The sequence below is a fragment of the Paramisgurnus dabryanus genome, chromosome 3, assembly GCF_030506205.2.
Source record: "Paramisgurnus dabryanus chromosome 3, PD_genome_1.1, whole genome shotgun sequence".
In the NCBI taxonomy this organism is placed as follows: Eukaryota; Metazoa; Chordata; class Actinopteri; order Cypriniformes; family Cobitidae; genus Paramisgurnus; species Paramisgurnus dabryanus.
Genome location: NC_133339.1, coordinates 43,356,912 through 43,377,949, shown reverse-complemented (window position 1 = coordinate 43,377,949; position 21,038 = coordinate 43,356,912). Strand labels below are relative to the sequence as shown.

The 21,038-nt window shown below is 35.7% G+C and overlaps 1 protein-coding gene across 1 annotated transcript; it reads right to left on the bottom strand.

Annotated features, from left to right (window-relative positions):
• Positions 1-462: 462 nt before the first annotated feature.
• On the bottom strand, positions 463-19,189 carry LOC135744880 (immunoglobulin lambda-1 light chain-like). The gene is made up of 4 exons (XM_073814072.1): positions 19,033-19,189; positions 18,629-18,948; positions 2,150-2,183; positions 463-1,337 (listed from the first exon to the last, which is right to left on the bottom strand). The coding sequence occupies exons 1-4, from the start codon at positions 19,169-19,171 to the stop codon at positions 1,018-1,020; spliced, it is 813 nt and encodes a 270-aa protein (XP_073670173.1). The 5' UTR covers positions 19,172-19,189; the 3' UTR covers positions 463-1,017.
• Between the last annotated feature and the right edge of the window lie 1,849 nt (positions 19,190-21,038).

Below are 21,038 nucleotides of genomic sequence, written 5' to 3'. Positions count from 1 at the left end.
CATCTTGTGTGTCATTTGAGTTTACTATAGATTAAAGTCAGGTTATATTTCATTTATTTCATTATGTACAATGATTGTTAATTACAAACACCAAAATAACAGATTTATGATCAGAATATATAAATGCAAAATACAGCTGCATCCACTATAGGCTATGAATTAATCAATCTAAACTTTTATTAAGATCATAAAAATCTTTAGATTGTATTATTCTGTATTTTCATGTAGAATATGATGGAAAGACAACATCATAAACAACAATAAAGTTTATCTGAATGATCTTTACTGGTTGGATAAACATCAAGTGATAATAAAGATAATAGATGATATAAAGTATTTACATGTAGTTAAAATAAATGAGTGTTATAACAGCAGGTGTTTCCTGTGTGTCAGAGCAAAACTTCTTCAAAAATCTCCACACTTCACTGAATCTACAAGAAGAGAAACTTCAACACTGCCTGATGAACTTTAATGACTTTATTCATCTTTATTCTCAATAATATTCAAGATATTTACACCCAAAACTTTTTCATGATGTTTTCATTGTAACTAAACTTCTTTTGAATAATTCAATAAATTAAAAATCTTTTATGAACTCTTTATAGTTTATTTTCTGATCATGAGACTTCATTTGAAATTCAGTTCTGTTAACTACAGTTTACTCTTCTCTTATTCATTCATTTAAAAATGCAAGAAACAGATAAGCAATATATTAATGACAGAGATTTCTGTATATTCACACTGAAATGGTTAATTCTTTCTTTTAGGCTTAAGTCATTAATATTTCACAATTTTATCAGTTTCCCCCAAAATCAATAAGATTAAAATAACAGTTTGTTTGATTATCATGAAGTTTATTCAAATTTATTAAGAATCGAAATAAAAATTACAATAAAATCGAAAGCTGAAATTAAATCTCATACTTAAACATTAAATTGTTTCTATAATCATTATTTATTGCAGGAAATATTAATAAATGCTTTTATGAAAACAAACACACAATAATCTTTGCATTTATTAATTGCATTCAGATTTCTTGATCTTTGTGTTTGTGATCTTTCCAGCAGCAGTCACTTTACATGTGAGATCTTTGTCTTTCTCCCACTCTGATCTCTCAATGGTTAAATAACTGCTCAACTTGAATTTCTCATTCGGCTGCTGTTCGGCAGATCCGGTGAAGACGCCATCAGTAACTGAGTTTCCATTCACAAACCAACTCACATCAACAAATCCCACAGACATGTCATTGATCAAACACACCAGAGTCACTTTACTGGAGCTCACATCTTCACTGGATGGAGGGAAAATCTTCACAACAGGAGGAGAAACACCTGAATCTACACAACACAAATCATGAAGAAAGATGAAGAAATAAATGCACTTTATCACAGAATAAGAAGTGTTGAAACTTTTAAACATTTCACATCATCAAAGTCTCTCAAGATTAAAGATTAAGTTTCATTGATTAATTTACTGATATATTCTGTAAACAATATTTAATAACTCCGTTTGAAAGCTTCAAAATGTAGTTAATTAAAAAACGTCAATTTAAGTAAATCCATCTCAATCCAAATTTATACTTGACTTATTTAAACAGGTTAATTGGTTTTCTAAAGATTTATTTCTAGAGAACTGGAACAACTGTAAATTAAATCAATCATCATTTTATTAACCATAGTGTTTAACAGGTGATTAAATTGAACAAAACATTAACTACCATCCCTGCACTGAAAAAAATGCAGCACGTAAAACAACTTAGTCAATTCAACTAACTTTTTTAAGTTCTGGCTTAAAATGTTGACATAATTTATGAATTCAAGTTGAACTTTAAGTTAATGTAACATAAAATATGTATTGATTTGACAAAAATGCTGCCAATTTTTACAGTATTCTAAAATGTAGAGCAGATAAATTTGTGTGCTGTTAAAAAAGTTACAAAAATACATAAATACTGGATGTACAAAAAGCATAAATCCAGGTATGCACATGAAACCTTTCTAAGTGTTGAATAAGCAGTAAAATGTTTCTCCTAAAATGTATTACACCAAAATACATAAATAATAAATACATAATTTTTTTTATTTTATGAAAATGTCTTTATAAAATACATATAAACACAGCTTAGTATGTGAGTAGAAAGATGACTTACCGGTCACAATGAGTTTTGTTCCTTGTCCGAATACCACAGTGATAGATTTCAGATCTTCAGTCGTACAAAAACCTCCTCAGTCTCTGATGTGATACAAACAGAAGTGAAACAGTCACTCAACTTCAACTCATCTCTGTCTCCTTTAGTTATTTAATATTATTTTAACATACTTGTGATTTAAACACTTGTTTTATAATCATTGAAACTCAACACAAACTGTTGACATTATTTACAGTATTTATAATCCAGAGTCACATCAGCACTTCAGTGAGTTTATTATACAGTAAATGAAAAGTAACTTTGTAAAGAAACAGTGATTTGGATTTGAAGTCATGATTTGACTTTTTATATTATGATTTGAGTTTCATTATTTTTCCAGTCAACCTTCACATATTTCCAATAATAGCCTGTTGTTAAATAATCATCTGCAATATTTAATAAAAGTAAAACAAATTATATTTATATATAATAAAACATATTAAATTATACTGATACTTTTTAAACAATATTTTATTCATGTGTTTTGATCAGTTATAATATGTCAGTCAGCTCTCAGAAGTGACTGTGATCAGTGAGGAGGTTTTTGTCATGATGTGAATCACTGTGATACGCCCTCATTAGCAGAGCTGTCCCATGTTGCACAGTAATACACAGCTGAATCTCTCACATCTACATTATTGATGATCAGCTGATAGTCAAGATCTGACATTTTTTTAGATGTGAAATGGCTGGATGAAAAACTGGCACCATACTCATCAGCAGAGCCAGTACTTGGATGGGAACGCAACACATACTGAGGAGCTGCATTTGGAAGCTGTTTATGCCAAGAAACATAATGGCCCTGATATGTTCCTATATTACAGTCCATAGTCACAGACTTTCCTTTTTCTTCTGTCAGTACTGAGGGTTTTTGTGTGACAACTTTAGCTGAACTGACACCTGAAATAACAAATGAAAAAAACCTTCATTTCATGTCCATGACATCAATATGTTAAGAGTGAAATGTGTAACTTACATGAGAGAAGAGTGAAGAGATTGATGAATATTATCAGCATCTTGTCTGTGTTTGTGAAGCTGTTTGAGTTTAGTGAAGACATGAAGACAATTTCATTCTCATATAGAGATTTTGAGGAAGAGAAACTCTGAAAGAAGGAAGTTCATTTAAATTCAGCCAATCAGCTTCACTTCCTGCTAGAGAGCAAAAGAGTTTCATCAGTCTGCCTGCAAACATCAATCTTCAAATAAATATTATGAAAATCAAATCAAACAAACATGTCATCGTCTGAGATAATGTAGTGATGAAACTCAATGTAAAGCTCAGTTTAGGGGCTGCAGTAGAAACATGGGGGTGCAAAATGGCGACTTCCATGTAAGAGGACCAGCAGTGTATAAGATAAAACAGCTTCTTAGTATGCATTATACACCACTGAAAATATAGCTGTCATGGTTAATCACTGTCATCTGTTTTTGTGTGTGTTTTGTTACTTTGATTATTGTCACCTGGACATTTCGTTAATTATTATCATCATCAACACCTGTGTATATGCCTGTCTGTTGTCTGATCAGGGGCCCGTTCTTCGTACGTCGCTAACTCAGTTAGCTGGATTTGATTGTTGACGATTTGGCATGATCTTGGATTATTTGGTTCTTCGAAGCTCATTTTAAACTTGCTGTCATAGCAACAGGTCCGTAAGCTCAAACCTGCTCGGGAGCAGGCTTATTTCATGTAAACAAGATTAGTTTGTACCTTTTTAAGCGGATGTGATACGGAAAGTCTGACGCAGTCGCGTATTCTTCATTATACGAGCGCAATCTGCGTAAGATGCATGATTAATATAAAGAGCTTTTCAAATTTAACACGTAATAAAAAAAGAATATATTAATTAAATCTTTTAGCGATGTTATTTAAAAAATATATAATATAACAAATATATTTTTTCTGTACTTGTGCGACTTGTTTTTGTGTAACAGGTGTTTGATTATTATTCTTAAACGAATGAGAAGACAAACACGCTGATCACATTCATTTTAAATTTGTTTGAATTTTCCTTAATAAAAACAGCAATTAATCATACCCAGCACTAATAGATGTTATGTACAATAAAGAATATTACTCAGTGTGAAAAAATTTTCATTTGAATAAAGTAATCTCCTATTTTAGTTTTGTCTTTAGATTGTCAAGTAGCTTTCAATGTCATGCATAAAAAGGGTTTTCGTTTAGTAATTTCTATCTGTTTTATTTTTAAATCGTTGTCTACAAATATGCTACCCTGTCCCTGTTCTGTGACAAAAATGAGCAAAATAACTACACTTTTCTGTGCAGACTCAGCAGATGCAGGACTTTCAGTTAACGTGGGATTCTGCTAATATAGTCAGAAATCAGTTAAGAATAATGCAATTGAAGTAAACTTATTTAACCACTTGCATATTTCTCTGAAGGACTACCATCTGAGAGGATTTCTTTACTGTCATGTGCAATGCTATCAGAAACGGTTGCATTTTATAATCTTTTGATGTAGAATAACATTACCATTCCCTTACTGCACATCATACTTTATTTACCACATTCTTAGAAACTGCTAAAAGTGTTGGTGTATTATCTACAACTGCACAAAAGAGAGGAAAATAATCTTATATTATCTTATAATACACTACAATTAAAATTTTATTTATCAGGAATTAAATTGTTGCATTGGCTGTCGGTTTAAGAAAGAGCAACTGCTCCAGAGATGATCTGTACAATCAGCCAGTTTAGAGACATCACTCCTGCCAGCACATCAGATGAAGATGGAGGGCCACCACCTGTGTTTTTTTATTCTGCTTTTTAAGTTGCTGTTACAAACAGACAAAATAGCATTTAACTGTTTTTAAAAGAGACTTAAAGTACTTTAGGAGCATCAAATTTTAATTACAATCATTAATTTCAATCTTTGACAAGCATAGTAAAGATATCAAGATAATTTTTTTACAGAAAATTGTACATTATTTATGGTGATTATGTACTAAAGTAGCTTTAACTGGGTTTTTAAATTCAGTCACATAAAAAGTTCACAACCTTCCATCAATAGCTCTCAGACTGTAGGGGTTAAAAATGGGCGTGTTCTTGGCCATTGTAACAACTGGCCAATCACAGCGTGGCTGATCAGTGATTCTACTATCGATATGTATTGACTTTTCTTGCAGTGCACGAACGCGCAGTGATCTCAGATAATTCAATCCTGCCATAATAATCATCAACAGCAGTGGTGTTCAAAGAACCAAATAAGCGAGATTATAATTAGCCAGATCTAAACTTCTCGGATGTCTCATTTGATCTTGGATGTATTAAGCGACGTACGAAGAACGGGCCCCTGATGTGTTAGTATTGTCATTGAGTCCTTAGAGTTTTCGTATCAGAGGGGTATTGCACAAAAGCAAGATAAGGGATTTACAGTTATCCTGGCTGAATTTAGCCCTGACTTGGTTGCATGAAGGGAGGCTAAATTAATCTAGATGAAGTTACTATGGAGATTTTCTCTTTGCAGCTAGCCTGCTCCAGAGCAGGCTAACAACCAGGCTAAGATTAATAGTGATTAATTCAATTCAAAGAATTGTATTAATCCCAGGGGGAAATTGCTTTAATGTTACAATTATAGAAAAGAAAGAAATTAAAGAAAAAGAAATAAAACATAATTATATGCCCATCAATGATTTAAAAAATTAATAGATAAGAAATGTAAAAAAATTAATAAACATATAAAAAAGGGTAATTTACTTCAATAGTGATTTGTCCCAGCACTTACAAAGAGGAGTTATACAGCCTAATGGCCACAGGTATAAAGGATCTTCTAAAATGCTCAGTAGAACACTAAGCAGTGATCAGTCTCTAAATGTACTTCTCTGGTCGGCCAGCACCCTATTAAGTGGGTGAAAGGGATTGTTCAGAATTGAATTAAGTTTTGACAGTATTCTTCTCTCAGCCACAACATGAACAGAGTTCAGCTCCATACCATGTACAGAGCCAGCCCCTCTTATTAATTTGTCCAGTTTATTTCTGTCCGCCACCTTCATTCCAATTCCCCAACAGACCACTGCATAAAAAATTATGCTAAACAGCACAGACTCATAAAACATCCACAGCATAGTATAGCAGACTATACCATTTCAGATTAATTGTCTAGTTCCTCTGTCATTCCTACTAGATATTCATGTGTTTTAGTCACTTCATGGTCCTGCATTAAAATACTAGATATACTGTAATTTATCTAAGTATACATACTGTTATTTTAGTGTTATTATGAAGACTGCTGCCAGGGGTTTGATGAATACATTTATTAATGCACTTGTTGAGATAAGAAATGACTGATGAAGTTGAAAGGCGCTTTCAATTAAGTACATATGTAGACTAGTAGCATTAACCCAGCTAACAGAAAAAAGTTCTAAGAAGGTTCCCTGAAAGTTCCCAAGGTTCCCAAAAACATTCTGCCAACGGAAAAAGTGTCCAGTTTTCTTGACGTTCTAAGAACGTTTTTGTGTTTTCTCAACGTTAGAGGAATGTTACATTTTACCATTTTTAAACGTTATGACAATGTCATGTTTTAATGTTCACACAATGTTTAAAACAACAACTGTTTATTATGCTGACTTGTTTGACTATTATGTAAATGATAGAGAAACATTGCATTTTATTTTTTTTATAAAACATTATTTCTGAATGTTCAGTAAATATATTGCTGTAGAAAACACAATGTGATTAGTGTTTGTTTTAGTTGGACTTTTGACTCTTGACATTTTGCTTGCTTGTTTTTTCCCTGGTTGTGTTAACTTTGTGTTAATGCACCACATTTGTTATGAACATGTTAAGTTAATAGTGTAATTCTGTGGTAGTTGGTACATAATGGTAAAGATCATCACCTAATTAATTTACTAATCAAAAGTTTATTTTCTGTCAATGATGTAAATGAGATCCAGCACTTTCACAGCAGTTTGTCATTAAGGAGTTTTAGAAACTTTGGACAAAAAATATCTGCTGTATATTTGGGACGCACAAACATCAAGAATCAGAGTATGAATATCAACCATGGTGACAAATAAATGAAAAACTTCATGCTGCAATGCATGCTGGGTATCAACAAATTACAAATCTCAGTCAGGACTCCCAGCATGCACTGCAGCATGGATAAATAATGTTTTTTTTACCATTTTATTTGTCACCATGCCTTTTCCTAATATTTTCCTTAAAAAATTCTTCATATGGTCAAATCCTGTACATAAATCTTATAATAATTCAATGATTTCTGTTTACTTCCACCAAATATAAATTGTTATAGAAAATAAATAGCTTTTTTAAGATAATACACACTTTTTTTCCATCAAATACTGTAGATACACATATAGTAGTTAAGTGCTTGCAGTTTCATGATGAATTTTTATGAGTTTTATAAATTTTTGCATCAGTGATTCTGTGATCGATCCTGTGGTCTGTTTAAGAATGCCGTGAACGTGCACTTATCCTAGCTAGTACACCTGGCTTGACATAGCTGCACATTCTCATCCTGGCTTAGCAATCGTGCAACAGACTAAGCCAGGATGCGCTGATTAAACTAGGTCAAGCTGGGCCTTTTCTGTTATCCTGGCTTTCTTAATTCTACTTTTGTGCAATACCCCCCTGTTCTCTCTACCTGTTGTTATATTCGTTATTTGTATTATAAATATATGTTGTTGGTAACTTGCGTCTGCATCCTTCTACCTGTTCTGCGTATCTTGACAATAGCGGGTTTTAAGCGACGTCACGCCACGGTGCATGCTGGGGCACCGGTGCCATTTTGGAAGGACCATTAGCTATTTTGATTTATATAGGAGTTTGTTTGGATTGACCAGAGCGGTGTTAAATAAGGACATACAGTATTTTAAGGAAAATATGGAGTAAGCAAAAGCGAGGTGCTTATCACAACATACTGTTTCCAATGGATAATATTTAGATAAAATAAAGACAATAAACGGCATCAAGCCAGACGAATTACCAGCCCAAGAATGTCTGAAGGAGGCAAAGAGACCCCAACAAACTTCCTCCTCTTACATACTGTCAGGATTTAGACTGGGGATGAACCCAAACGCAGACACGGATACAAAATAATAATAATTTATTAAATACAAAAACAGAAAACAAAAACCCACGAGGGGGCAAACAAACAGATCAAAACACTAAAACTAGAACTACACTAAACATAACATATAAACCAAAACAATAAACATTAACCAAAACACACTACACTTAACTTAACTGGAACTGGAACAAACTGAAGACAAGACTGGCTTGAACAACAGACGAACCCATACTGAATAACACACACAAGGACTCTTAAATAGGGAGAAAGTAAATGACATACACCTGGAAATAATTACAAATAAGGGATCGGGGAAAAAGTGACGAGACCCGGGAAATGCGTGGTCAGAATAAATCAATACAAAAACCAGGCATATCCCACATGAAACATTGTACTGTCAGAACCCTGCCATGCTGACTAGATCTAAATACAAACAAGGATCTGGCAGGATTCTGACAGTAGCCCCCCCTTCAGGAGCGGATACTAGACGCCTTCAGGGGGGGACACTAAACATGAGACACGAGAGACAGACAAACAGACAAAGACCAAGACAACATAAAAAATAACAACATAGGCAAACAAGAAAAGATAACAAATGATCCACAAGCCAACAAAAACAAAATAACAAGGGGTACAAAAACGTTCAAAAAAGGTGGTGATCCGGACTGGATGGAATTGGGTGGGATATGGGTTCTGGGTCCCGACGACTGTGGCTGCGTGGGTTGCGCAGACGGCTGTGGCGGCGTGGGTTGCGCAGACGGCTGTGGCTGCGTGGGTTGCGCAGATGGCTGCTCTGGCGGCTCTGGGTGCGCTAGCGGCTGCTCTGGCGGCTGCTCTGGCGGCTGCTCTGGCGGCTGCTCTGGCAGCTATGGGTGCTGCTCTGGCGGCGGCTCTGGGTGCGCTGGCGGGTGCGCTAGCGGCTCTGGGTGCGCTAGCGGCTGCTCTGGCGGCTGCTCTGGCGGCTGCTCTGGCGGCTGCTCTGGCAGCTCTGGGTGCTGCTCTGGCGGCGGCTCTGGGTGCGCTGGCGGGTGCGCTGGCAGCTGCTCTGGCGGCTCTGGGTGCACTGGCTGTGGCAGAGGCTGCGCCGGCTGAGCCAACGGCTGGAGCTGCGCTGGTTCCCCGGTGAGAGATGGAGAAGGCTGTGACATCAGCCCCTTCCTCTTCTTCTTTCTCCTCGGACGAGGCGCAGAAGCCGTGGCAGGAGAGGTGAGCATGGTGGTGGGAGCAGCAAACTCAGACGAGGACCCCTTGGATGACGACTCCCACGAAACCCACCTCTCACGTTTTCCACGGAGGGAGACAGGTGGAGTGGAGCTTTCTAGGGTAGGAGAGGAGGGTCTCGGGTCACTTAGGGCCACAACCCCCATAGGCCTACCCTCCATGATGGGGCAAAGCGGGACAGAATGAGAAGCTCTGGTTGAGACAGGTAAGAGAGGGCACCCTGGGGTCGGAGAGGAGGCAACGGAACTCCCCAGCCTTATTGATCCCATGATGGGATCAGAACAGAAGGTAAAGGGGCTGGGTCAGCGGCTTTGGCTGATACCCTGGGCTCAGGTCGATTTAACATAAAATTGACCATGTCTGGAAAGCCCAGGGGTCTCAGCAACCCCATCTCGCTGAGGTTGAGGGGTTCGTCGAGGCAACCATTGAACACAGTCTTAAGTTCTGCCTCGTTAAAACCGGAACCCCCCGCTGCTTCAAGGAATTGAAACGCGAACGTCTTGATGTCGGCCCCCTTCTGGCGGAGACCGAACAATAAATGGGCCTGGGTGGCTCGCTGGGTGGACTGGGTAGTATCCATACTGGTCCGCTGGGTTCAGTTATGACGGGTTCGTACTGTCAGGATTTAGACTGGAGGATGAACCCAAACGTAGACACGGATACAAAATAATAATAATTTATTAAATACAAAAACAGAAAACAAAAACCCACAAGGGGGCAAACAAACAGATCAAAACACTAAAACTAGAAATACACTAAACATAACATATAAACCAAAACACTAAACATTAACCAAAACACACTACACTTAACTTATAATTAATAATAATTCCTTACATTTATATAGCGCTTTTCTCAGTACTCAAAGCGCTTTACATATGAACGGGGGAATCTCCTAAACCACCACCAATGTGCAGTAGTGATGGGAGAAACGAAGCTTCGAATCAATTGAACCAATTGCTTCAAAAATTGGTTCAGTTTTTCGAAGCAGTTCGAAACACCACACATGCTGGCGACCCCTGCTGGTCAAAATAGTGTAAAGCAGATATGTCCAAACATTTTACACTTTTTTTACAAAATAATAGCAAGATTTTTATTAAAATATGTTTAAAAAAATATTTAACTTAATTAAGACATAGTTAAAAGTGTATTATGTGTTTTTAGTTTTATTTAGGGCAAACAAATCATTAAAACTAACTACCCTTTTAATTATGCACATTTTTGTCATTAAATCTGTCTATAAACAATAAATAGACAAAATGGCAGTGTTATTAGTCAGAAGGATAAATGTTTTATGAACTTTTATAATAAAACTGACCCGAGTTCACCGAAACATATTAGACACTGGTCATGTGATCAACTCCCCCTAGTGGTGAACCATCGGATTTTCGAAACGTTTCGAAACAGTTATGACGTAATGAAGCCTCGTTTGCTAAAATCACGTGACTTTGGCCAGTTTGAAACACGCTCCGAACCACTGATTCGAAACAAAAGATTTGTAAATGTTTCGAAGCCTCATGAAGCAGTGCTTCGAAAATGACCATCACTAATGTGCAGCATACACCTGGATGATGCGACAGCAGCCATATTGCGCCAGAACGCCCACCACACACCAGCTTATTAGTGGAGAGGAGACTGAGTGATATCGCCAATTAGTATGAGGGATGATTAGTAGGCCAATGGGCAAGTTTGGCCAGGATGCCAGGGCACACCCCTACTCTTTTCAAAGGACATCCTGGGATTTTTAATGACCACAGAGAGTCAGGACCTCGGTTTAACGTCTCATCCAAAGGACAGTGCTTTTTTTGACAGTATAGTGTCCCCATTACTATACTGGGGTGTTAGGACCCACACAGACCACAGGGTGAGCACCCCCTGCTGGTCTCACTAACACCACTAAGAGCAGCAACCTGGTTTTCCCAGGTGGTCTCCCATCCAAGTACTGAACAGGCTCAGCCCTGCTTAGCTTCAGTGGGCAAGCTGTCTTGGGCTACAGGGTGATATTAGCTGGAGCTGGAGCTGGAGCTGGAGCTGGAGCTGGAGCTGGAGCTGGAGCTGGAGCTGGAGCTGGAGCTGGAGCTGGAGCTGGAGCTGGAGCTGGAGCTGGAGCTGGAGCTGGAGCTGGAGCTGGAGCTGGAGCTGGAGACAACGACTGGCTTGAACAACAGACGAACCCGTACTGAACACCACACACAAGGACTCTTAAATAGGGAGAAAGTAAATGACATACACCTGGAAATAATTACAAGTAAGGGATCGGGGAAAAAGTGATGAGACCCGGGAAATGCGTGGTCATAATAAATCAATACAAAAACCACGCATCTCCCACATGAAACATTGTATGGTTAGAACCCTGCCATGCTGACTAGATCTAAATATAAACAAGGATCTTGCAGGATTCTGACACATACAGTCCCCAGACTTCATCAATTATTTGGTATTTGGAGTAAGTGCTTACACTTTGCGGGAATTTCAAAATGTTAAATCCCTGTAAGCTCAAGAACAGTTTTACAGTGGCTGGATGAAAGATCTTTTGATCCACAAGCCAACAAACAGGAACAACACAGTAATGCTTGCAAATGTGTTTGTCCATCAAATTATTAAAGCACATCACATTCTTTTTAAAAATGTTTTAATTTTGTTATTGTTTATGTACATTAGAAAAATGACATGCTGTTTAAAATCAAAGTGACTGTCTGTTGCAGGGAAGTGAAGAATTGCACAGACAAACCTGCTTACTGGATCCTAACAAGCAATATAAACAAAGTACAGTCTGAGGTTGGGTACAAAATGTTTTACACTTCTGCTGCAAAAAAGGCAATGAACAGTTTACTGAATGCTGAAACTGTCAACAGATATCAGCACCATCACTTTCACATACTGCATCTTATTGCTTACATAAAAACTGCCTAAAACTAAAAACACATCATCATCTATGTACTGCACGTCCGGACAGATACACTTTAATTCTTTCAAATAAATATAATATAAATTGTTCCATAATTGAAACATAATTAATAAAATTTTACAAATGATTGAACCAAATTGTATGAATCTCAATCATGGTGACAAATAAAATTGTTTAAAAAATCCTAATTTATCCATGCTGCAGTGCATGTTGGGAATCCTGAATGAGATTTGTAATTTGTTAATACCCAGCATGCATTGCAGCATTACGTTTTTCATTTATTTGTCACCATGGTTGAGATTCATACTCTGCTGGATCTCATTTACATTATTGACAGAAAATAAACTTTTGATTAGTAAATTAATTAGGTGATGATCTTTACCATTATGTACCAACTACCACAGAGTTACACTATTAACTTTTCATAACAAATGTGGTGTATAAACAAAAAGTTAACACAACCAGGAAAAAACTAACAAGCAAAAATTCAAGGTTCAAGAGTCCAACTAAAACAAACACAAATCACAATAATGGTGACTTTAAATGAAACAAAACATCAACATCTATACCTAATAAGTGAATTGTGTTTTCTACAGCAATATATTTACTGAACATTCAGAAATAATGTTTTATAAAATAATAAAATGCAATGTTTCTATATCATTTACATAACAATTAAACAAGTCAATATAATAAACAGTTGTTGTTTTAAACATTGTGTGAACATTAAAACATGACATTGTCTTAACGTTTAAAAATGGTCAAATGTAACATTCCTCTAATGTTCAGACAACACAGAAACGTTCTTAGAACTTAAAAAAACTGGACACTTTTAACGTTGGCAGAATGTTTTTGGGAACCTTGGGAACTTTCAGGGAACGTTCTTAGAACTTTTTTCTTCTAGCTGGGAATGAGGACCGATTATGAGACGTTAGAAGGCGTATAAAGCTGCTTCACCTGTAGCCTGATAAGTAATTAAATGTTTTGCTTTAAACAAATGCAAATATTATTATATGATTACTTTGTACCTGTGGGTATCATGAGATGAGAACTGTTTTTATGTTATGCTTAAAATTCAAAACAACCGGCGCTGTTCTACGGCACGTTTTAATATTTATCCCCTGTTTGTTACAAATAAACTATTTTTAAAGTACAAACCTTTTCTTGCATATTTGTAAATTATTCTTTGAGATTACACTAATCATGTAGGCTATCCATACATTTACAACAATTAAAAGCCTGCTATTTTTACTTCCATGACTGAAAGAAAACGACTTTTAAAGGTTTAAATGAAGAATTTCGCTGCAAAACGAGATAACTTTGTTTTTAAAAAAATTTGTCAAATTATTATTATGTTATCAGGTTATTATTTTGTTTTATAGTGCTACACAGTAAAACTCCCAGTGTTAAATTAACACTGCTGGGAGCATATATGGTCCCACTCTACAGGGTGTTAAATTTACACTGAATCAGTGTTAAAGTTAATGAGATAATGAAGTGATGATTAAGACATTAATGGTGAACACCTGCTGGTCATTTCATGTCAAATCAACTTAATTTTAGAATTGTTCCTGTCTCTAAGTTTTTATTTTATTTTTCTGGAGAAAGTAATACTAAAATAATGAAAAAGGTCAACATATTAAATGCAATAGATATATAAAAACTGCAGTGTGTATATATGATTCTATCTTACAGAGTTTTAAAAAGTTACACTGAAGCAGAGTAAAAAGCTGCCATCTTTAACTTTTGCCTCTCTATCATCATCTGTGTTTGAAACTTAAAGTTACAACTTGCTTGTAGAGTTACATGGATGATAAGTTTAATCTCTATACAACAGCTGTATTTCTGGTTAATAAAGTGAGTCACCATTGTCCCGATTAGTGTTTCCATTAGTTGGGCACTTGAGTCTTGAAGATTAGAGTTGGCCTTCTTTTGTTCATTGTGTTTATTAAACACATCTGTTGGAGCAGATGGAGGTGACACAGATGAAGTTATAAACTGTTGGTGTGCTACAGTAGTTATTAAATATTGTGATTCACTGATCTCAAACTAAAAAAAACACTAAATGTAAGTTACATTTTTTTATGTTCAGTCAAACCTGTGATGTTCCTATGCTATAAATCCATACCCTTAAAAGTTAATTTTTTTACACAAATCTAATCTGTGGTTTCAGTCGGACACCCTGAGACATCAACAATCACCCTATAAAACACAATCATGGTGACAATCAACAACAAAGCTTCATGACATCAACAATCACCCTATAAAACTCAACCATGGTGACAATCAACAACAAAGCTTCATGCCGCAATGCATGCTGGGTACCAGGATTGTAGAAAACTCTTTCATAACTCCCATCATGCATTGCAACATGACACAGTTGTGCAACTTTCTTACCATTTACTGTCACCATTGTTGAGATTTGTATCCGAAGTCATGAAGTCTCTCTAAAAACAAAAAAAAAAAAAAAAAAAACTATAGAATCAAAGCACCCTTATCCAAAACTGTGTCATTTGCATAGAGAAACATTTTTTATGCTTTTTTCTTTACCTTTTTCATATCATATCATATATTAATATTTTTAAAACAAGCAATTTTAGGTGGGTTGATAAGATTTTTTCTACATCAAGCAACAAACAAGTGCTTTTATTGAAACACTGTTGCAATTGCTAATATTGGAGAACTAGTTTAGTGAAGGTCAAGGGACAAACACCTAACTAAAGGAAACACTAATCACAATAATGGTGACTTCAAATGAATCAAACTGGAGATTTATTGTGATAATTTTTGTGATAAATATCCATTTGACTTGTGATTACATCGTATCAGAAAGAAGATTTGTCTACTAAATCACATGTGTGGATGCTGGAATAGTTGAGCACTTTTATTTTTTCTGACAACAGTTGTTTAGAAGTTAAACTTATCATCGTCTACAAAATAGCTCTACAACAAAGTTGTAAGTTTGGGTTTCAAACAGAGATGATGATAGAGAGGCAAAAGTTAAAGATTGCAGCTTTTTACTCTGCTTCAGTGTAACTTTTTAAAACTCTGTAAGATAGACTCATATATACACACTGCAGTTTTTATATATCTATTGCATTTAATATTTTGACCTTTTTCATTATTTTAGTATTACTTTCTCCAGAAAAATAAAATAAAAACTTAGAGACATGAACAATTCTAAAATGAAGTTAATTTGACACAGAATGACCAGCAGGTGTTCACCATTAATGTCTTAATCATCACTTCATTATCTCATTAATTTTAACACTGATTCAGTGTAAATTTAACACTCTGTAGAGTGGGACCATATATGCTCCCAGCAGTGTTAATTTAACACTGGGAGTTTTACTGTGTACTTAGCTGTATTTTTTAAGTTATGAAGTTTTAAATCAAAACAAACCAACTGCAGTTGAATTGATATTAATTGGAATGCATAACCAAAAAACAAGATTTCTGAAGTAGTTTTAAAGTACAAAGCTTTTCTTGCATATTTGTAAAATATTCTTTGAGATAACACTGATCATCTGGGCTATCAATACATTTACAGCAATTAAAAACCTGCTATTTTTACTTCCATGACTGAAAGAAAACGACTTTTAAAGGTTTTAATCCCAAAAAACAATGAATTCATTACAAATAAAAACAACACACTTTTTTAATATGAATCTTAAACTGTTGGTCTTCTTCCTCCGCTTAGTTTTTTAGTTTACAAATTCTGCCAAAATATGTAATCGGGATGGCGCCAGTGCAACTGGCTTTTAAAGGGGATGAGACTCTTATTGGTTTATGGCACATTGCGCTTAGATTGTTAAAATAGGGCCCATACAGGCTTTTGTTCTTAAAAAAAGGTGATATATTGAAGCTGGTGAAATTGTGTGTTTGTATATTTTGATAACAGATGCATTTTCATTTAAGGCCCACCTGATTTTCTCTGGGCCCACCCAAATTGTAAATCCTGGCTACGCTAGTGTCTTACACCCGGCGCAGTGCAGCGCAATGCGCGACACAAGTGTCTTTTGCTAGTTTCCACCCTGCGCAATTATAATTTTCACGTTTAGCACCACGTTGTTTAAATAGCAAATGCATTTGCGCCCCCTTTTGCGCCAATGGGCGTTCTGGTCTGAAAACGAGGTGTGTTCAGGCGCATTGTTGGCGCATTGCTATTTTGAGGCAACTAAAATACACTATGCCATTAACCTACCAAAACCTGGTCTAAAGTCTAAAGTCAATAGCGCAATATTTTTTTTATTATTTAAAGAGCGCATTAGTAATATGCGCCTAAACGGGAGGACAACGCGGGTTTGCTTAATACATACATGAATGCGCAGCAGCACAAAAACTATTTTAAATATGAAAGATTAAAGGATTGAATGTAAAAGATTATTATTGAGTCTCTTAGACATAAATGAGGACTAATTATGAGACGTTAGAAGGCACAAAGAGCTGCTTCACCTGTAGCCTGGTAAGTAAATAAATGCTTTGCTTTAAACAAATGCATCTGTTTTTAAATGTTTTTTTTTTAAATGCTACCTCACGGATTTATTGTATATGATAACTGTGGATATAGTGAAATGAGAAACATTTTTAAGTAATGCTTAAAAAAACTGACGCTGTCCAAGTGCTGAACCTTGCAGAGAGCCGTTTGTAAATTCTTTATCTCCTGTTTGTTACAAATAAAGTATTTTTAGAGTACAAACCTTTTCTTACATACTTGTAAATTATTTTTTGATGATATTGGATAGCCATACATTTAAAGCTATTAAAAGCCTGCTTTTTTACTTCCATGACTAAAAGAAAACAGATTTTAAAGGTTTTAATCCAAAAAATAACAATTTCAATACAAGTGATAAACAACACAATTATTTTCAGTTTACAAAGGCGGTCATCTAAATAGGGATTAGACATAGCGCCAGCGCAACAGGCTTTTAAAGGGTATGAGAGCTGAGACTTTCATTGGTTTATTGCACGTTACGCGCGAAATACTCCCATTTCAAATAAAAAATTGTACCAACCCTTTTCGACCATGCGCTTGGCACACAAACCATTTTTCCCGTCATTAAATTAGCAAAAGTGTATTCGGACACGCCCATTTAGACGTTGCGCTGTGTGCTTTAGACAATGCGCTTAAGCCTTAGATCGTTAAAATAGGGCCCATGATCTCTGTTAGCAGACAGTTATGGCCATCATTTAAAACTTTAAACCTAAACTCTTCCAGCAACACTCTTATTACACTGCTCTTATATGTAAAAATTAGTTTACAGTGTTAAATAAACCTTACATTTCATTTTACAAATTTATTTCTTTTAGGTTGTATTTTAATGAATAAATCTTAATCCTGTGAATAACTGAACAAATGTAAAAATAAATCCAAATGATGACATCTCAGAGACACTAAACTGAAACTCATTAACAGCTCTTTCAGTGATTAAATATTATGACAACATACAACTTTATACACAAACAGAAATTTATACAGTGTTTGTTTATCATTGAATGTGTGTTGACTGTATAAACTATTCTTGAATTAATTTAATTATTTTACTATCAATCTGACTGATCACTGAACGGTGAGTTTGTAATTACTGTGAACATTCATAAAGAAACAAGACATCATTTACTCTCAGATTGTCATAAATGTGTTCATGTCCTTCATTCTGTTTACCGTATTTTCCGCACTATAAGGCGCACTTAAAACCCTTTAATTTTCTCAAAAAACGACAGTGCGCCTTATAATCCGGTGCGCCTTATATATGGATCAAGCCCTGCATTTTTATATATGAAAAAATGCAGCGCTTGCAGCATTACGGCTACCATAGTCAGTAAACACAGGTACTGTGCTTTTTCACAGACTGTTTCTTTTACTGCGTGTTTACTGAATTAGGGAAAAGTTCCCCTCCACGTTTTGAGCAAGGCTGTGAGATATTGTTAATATGCACATTAACATTTAAACAATGTTACCATGGGAGTGGAAGGAGTTGTCAGAATGCTTAATAAAGTTTGACTTTATCTGACTGTTTTGTTGACATTACCTTTAGCACAGCTCCATCTAGTAGATGCATAACGCAAACCCAGTCAAACTTTGACTGCAGTATCTTCTATTCTATGCGCCTTATAATCCGGTGCGCCCTATATATGAAAACAGTTCTAAAATAGGTCATTAAATGAAGGTGCGCCTTATAGTGCGGAAAATACGGTATATGAAAGCAGAAGTGACTGTGAACAGTGAGGAGGTTTTTGTCATGATGTGAATCACTGTGATACGTTCTCCTTAGCAGAGTCGTCCCATGTGTGACAATAATACACAGCTGAATCTCTCACATCTACATTATTGATGATCAAACTATAATCTGATTTAGATGAAGATGTTGATGTGAATTTAGGAGCAGAGAAACCAGATCCATAACTAGGTGAGCTCCAGCCATGATAATGTCTTAACACATACTGAGGAACTCCTCCTGAAATCTGTTTATACCATCGAGCATCATTTTCAACAGATCCCAGATTACAGTTGATTGTGGCTTTATTTCCTTTATTCACTGTGAGCTCTGATGGTTGGGTCACTACAGTCACTCCACTCACACCTGATGAATAAAAACACATTTAATGATACACAATAACTCACAGCTGTTTCTGATGATATTAAATGTTCATCTGATGTATCTTACATGATGGTGTGATGATGAAGATGATGAAGATGATCAGCATGATGTCAGTGTGTGATGTGAGGAGAGAGATGAGAGAGGAGCTATAAGACACTGAGGAGGATGAAGAGGGAGGAGCTTCACCAAACATCATCATCATCATAATTCAACATCAGGTTAAGAATCAGTGAATGAGAGACTATCACACTAGTTCATATATAAACTCTTCACTCTCAGATTATTAAATACTGTAAAATATAAATTAATATTTATGATGACCATTAACCCACATTGAGTCATCTCACTCTCTTATTTGTCCCTTTTTTATGTTTTTATTTATTATTTGATAGAAAGATTTTACATAGTTTTTGTTTGTCATTCACTTTATGTCATTTTTTTCATTTATTTATAAATATATTTCTTTAATACTTCAGTCAAACCTGAAAATAAAAGTCTGCTTGAGTGAACATCAACTGAAGAGATAAACAAATCAAATAAAGAGATGTGATGATTTACATAGAGCTGAAGTAAATGAATGTTATAACAGCAGATGTTTCCTGTGTGTCACTACAGGAGTTTCTGTCCTGAAGAAAATCTTCACACATCACTGAATCTGATTGAAGTGAAAGATCTCATATATCTCAAACTGAAGACACGCTTGATCTGAGAAACTCACAGGTGAGAAGAGTGAAGAAAGTGAAGAATATTCTCATCATCTTGTGATTTGTTTTGTGTAAAGATGAGCAGATGATGTTGAATAATGCTCAAATGATCAGACAGAGAAACTTTAAGAGACTCAAGAGATCTGGAGGGAGGAGCTAAAAACACAAAACACTATAACACCCACACACAACATCACAATGTACTGTCAGAGGCGGCCTTAGCTATGTTTCAACCGTTTCAATTGAAACGGGCCCCGCCCTAAAGGAGGGCCCCAGCCCGGCGCAAGAATGTTTGAACGTGGGGCTATGATTCCTGCACGGGGGAGCTCACATTGTCAGTGCCTGTGGATGTTAAGCAATCACATATCTTTCATTTTAAATCAATTAATTTCTGCTCTTTATTTTCTCTCGGACGTTCATACGCGCTTTAGCCTATAGAAATCGGATTATTAATATGAAATGAATGTTTTTTATAAAAAAAATATAGAACTGCATTAATATTTATTATATGTCATTTAAATTATTTTTAAAAGTAATTTCTTTCATTTTTATAAATCAATGTAGAATCGTTTACAGCAGCATCACAGTGCTTCATAAAAACTCTAAGAAAACGTGCACATGTGGATAATTCTAGAGGTTTAATTATTCTTTAGCATCGGGATCACTAGACGAGAGCTTAATAGCCTTATTTTTGTGAAAACCGACATTTCTTAAATGTGTTACCTGTCGTAGTTAGCCCGTGCGCATTCATTCCGACAAATTTTCCGTCACAAATGGAGAGAATATCAATTTGAAGTACTCATCGCTATATGCCCTATTTATTCCCTTCAAATATCAGAGCTGTGCAGAGAGTTGCGCAATTGTGTCTCATTGCGTGACTGTGACCGCTAAAATACACTTGGAGAATAGAGCAATGAAAGCAACGTCATTTTCATTTTATCTGGAGTGAAAGTTTAAGCGGCCCCCTTCCCGAAGTGCCCTTCAAGGGCGCAAAAACGCAGTTTTGAATTCGATCATGCTCTCTCTCATCAGGCTTGTCTGTGCAAGTGCGATTCCAGGTTTTTAATAATACATTATTTTAGGGACTGATTTCAATGGGTTTTTTTTTTAAATAATATTATTGGATTTTATACTAACCTTAATGCAGTATTTAATTGTATTTAAAATATGTGTATAACATCTGTGTGCATTTACTGACTGCCTTTAATATATTTTGTGCATGACGGCATTTTCCTCTAACGCAACATCCACACAATGTTCCATTAAATGAACATAATGACCAAGAACTTTAGATAAATGAGGGGTGATTTTTTTTTACAGTGGCTTGGAAATCGTCTATTTTTGTTTTGCTCCCGCATAACAATGTAA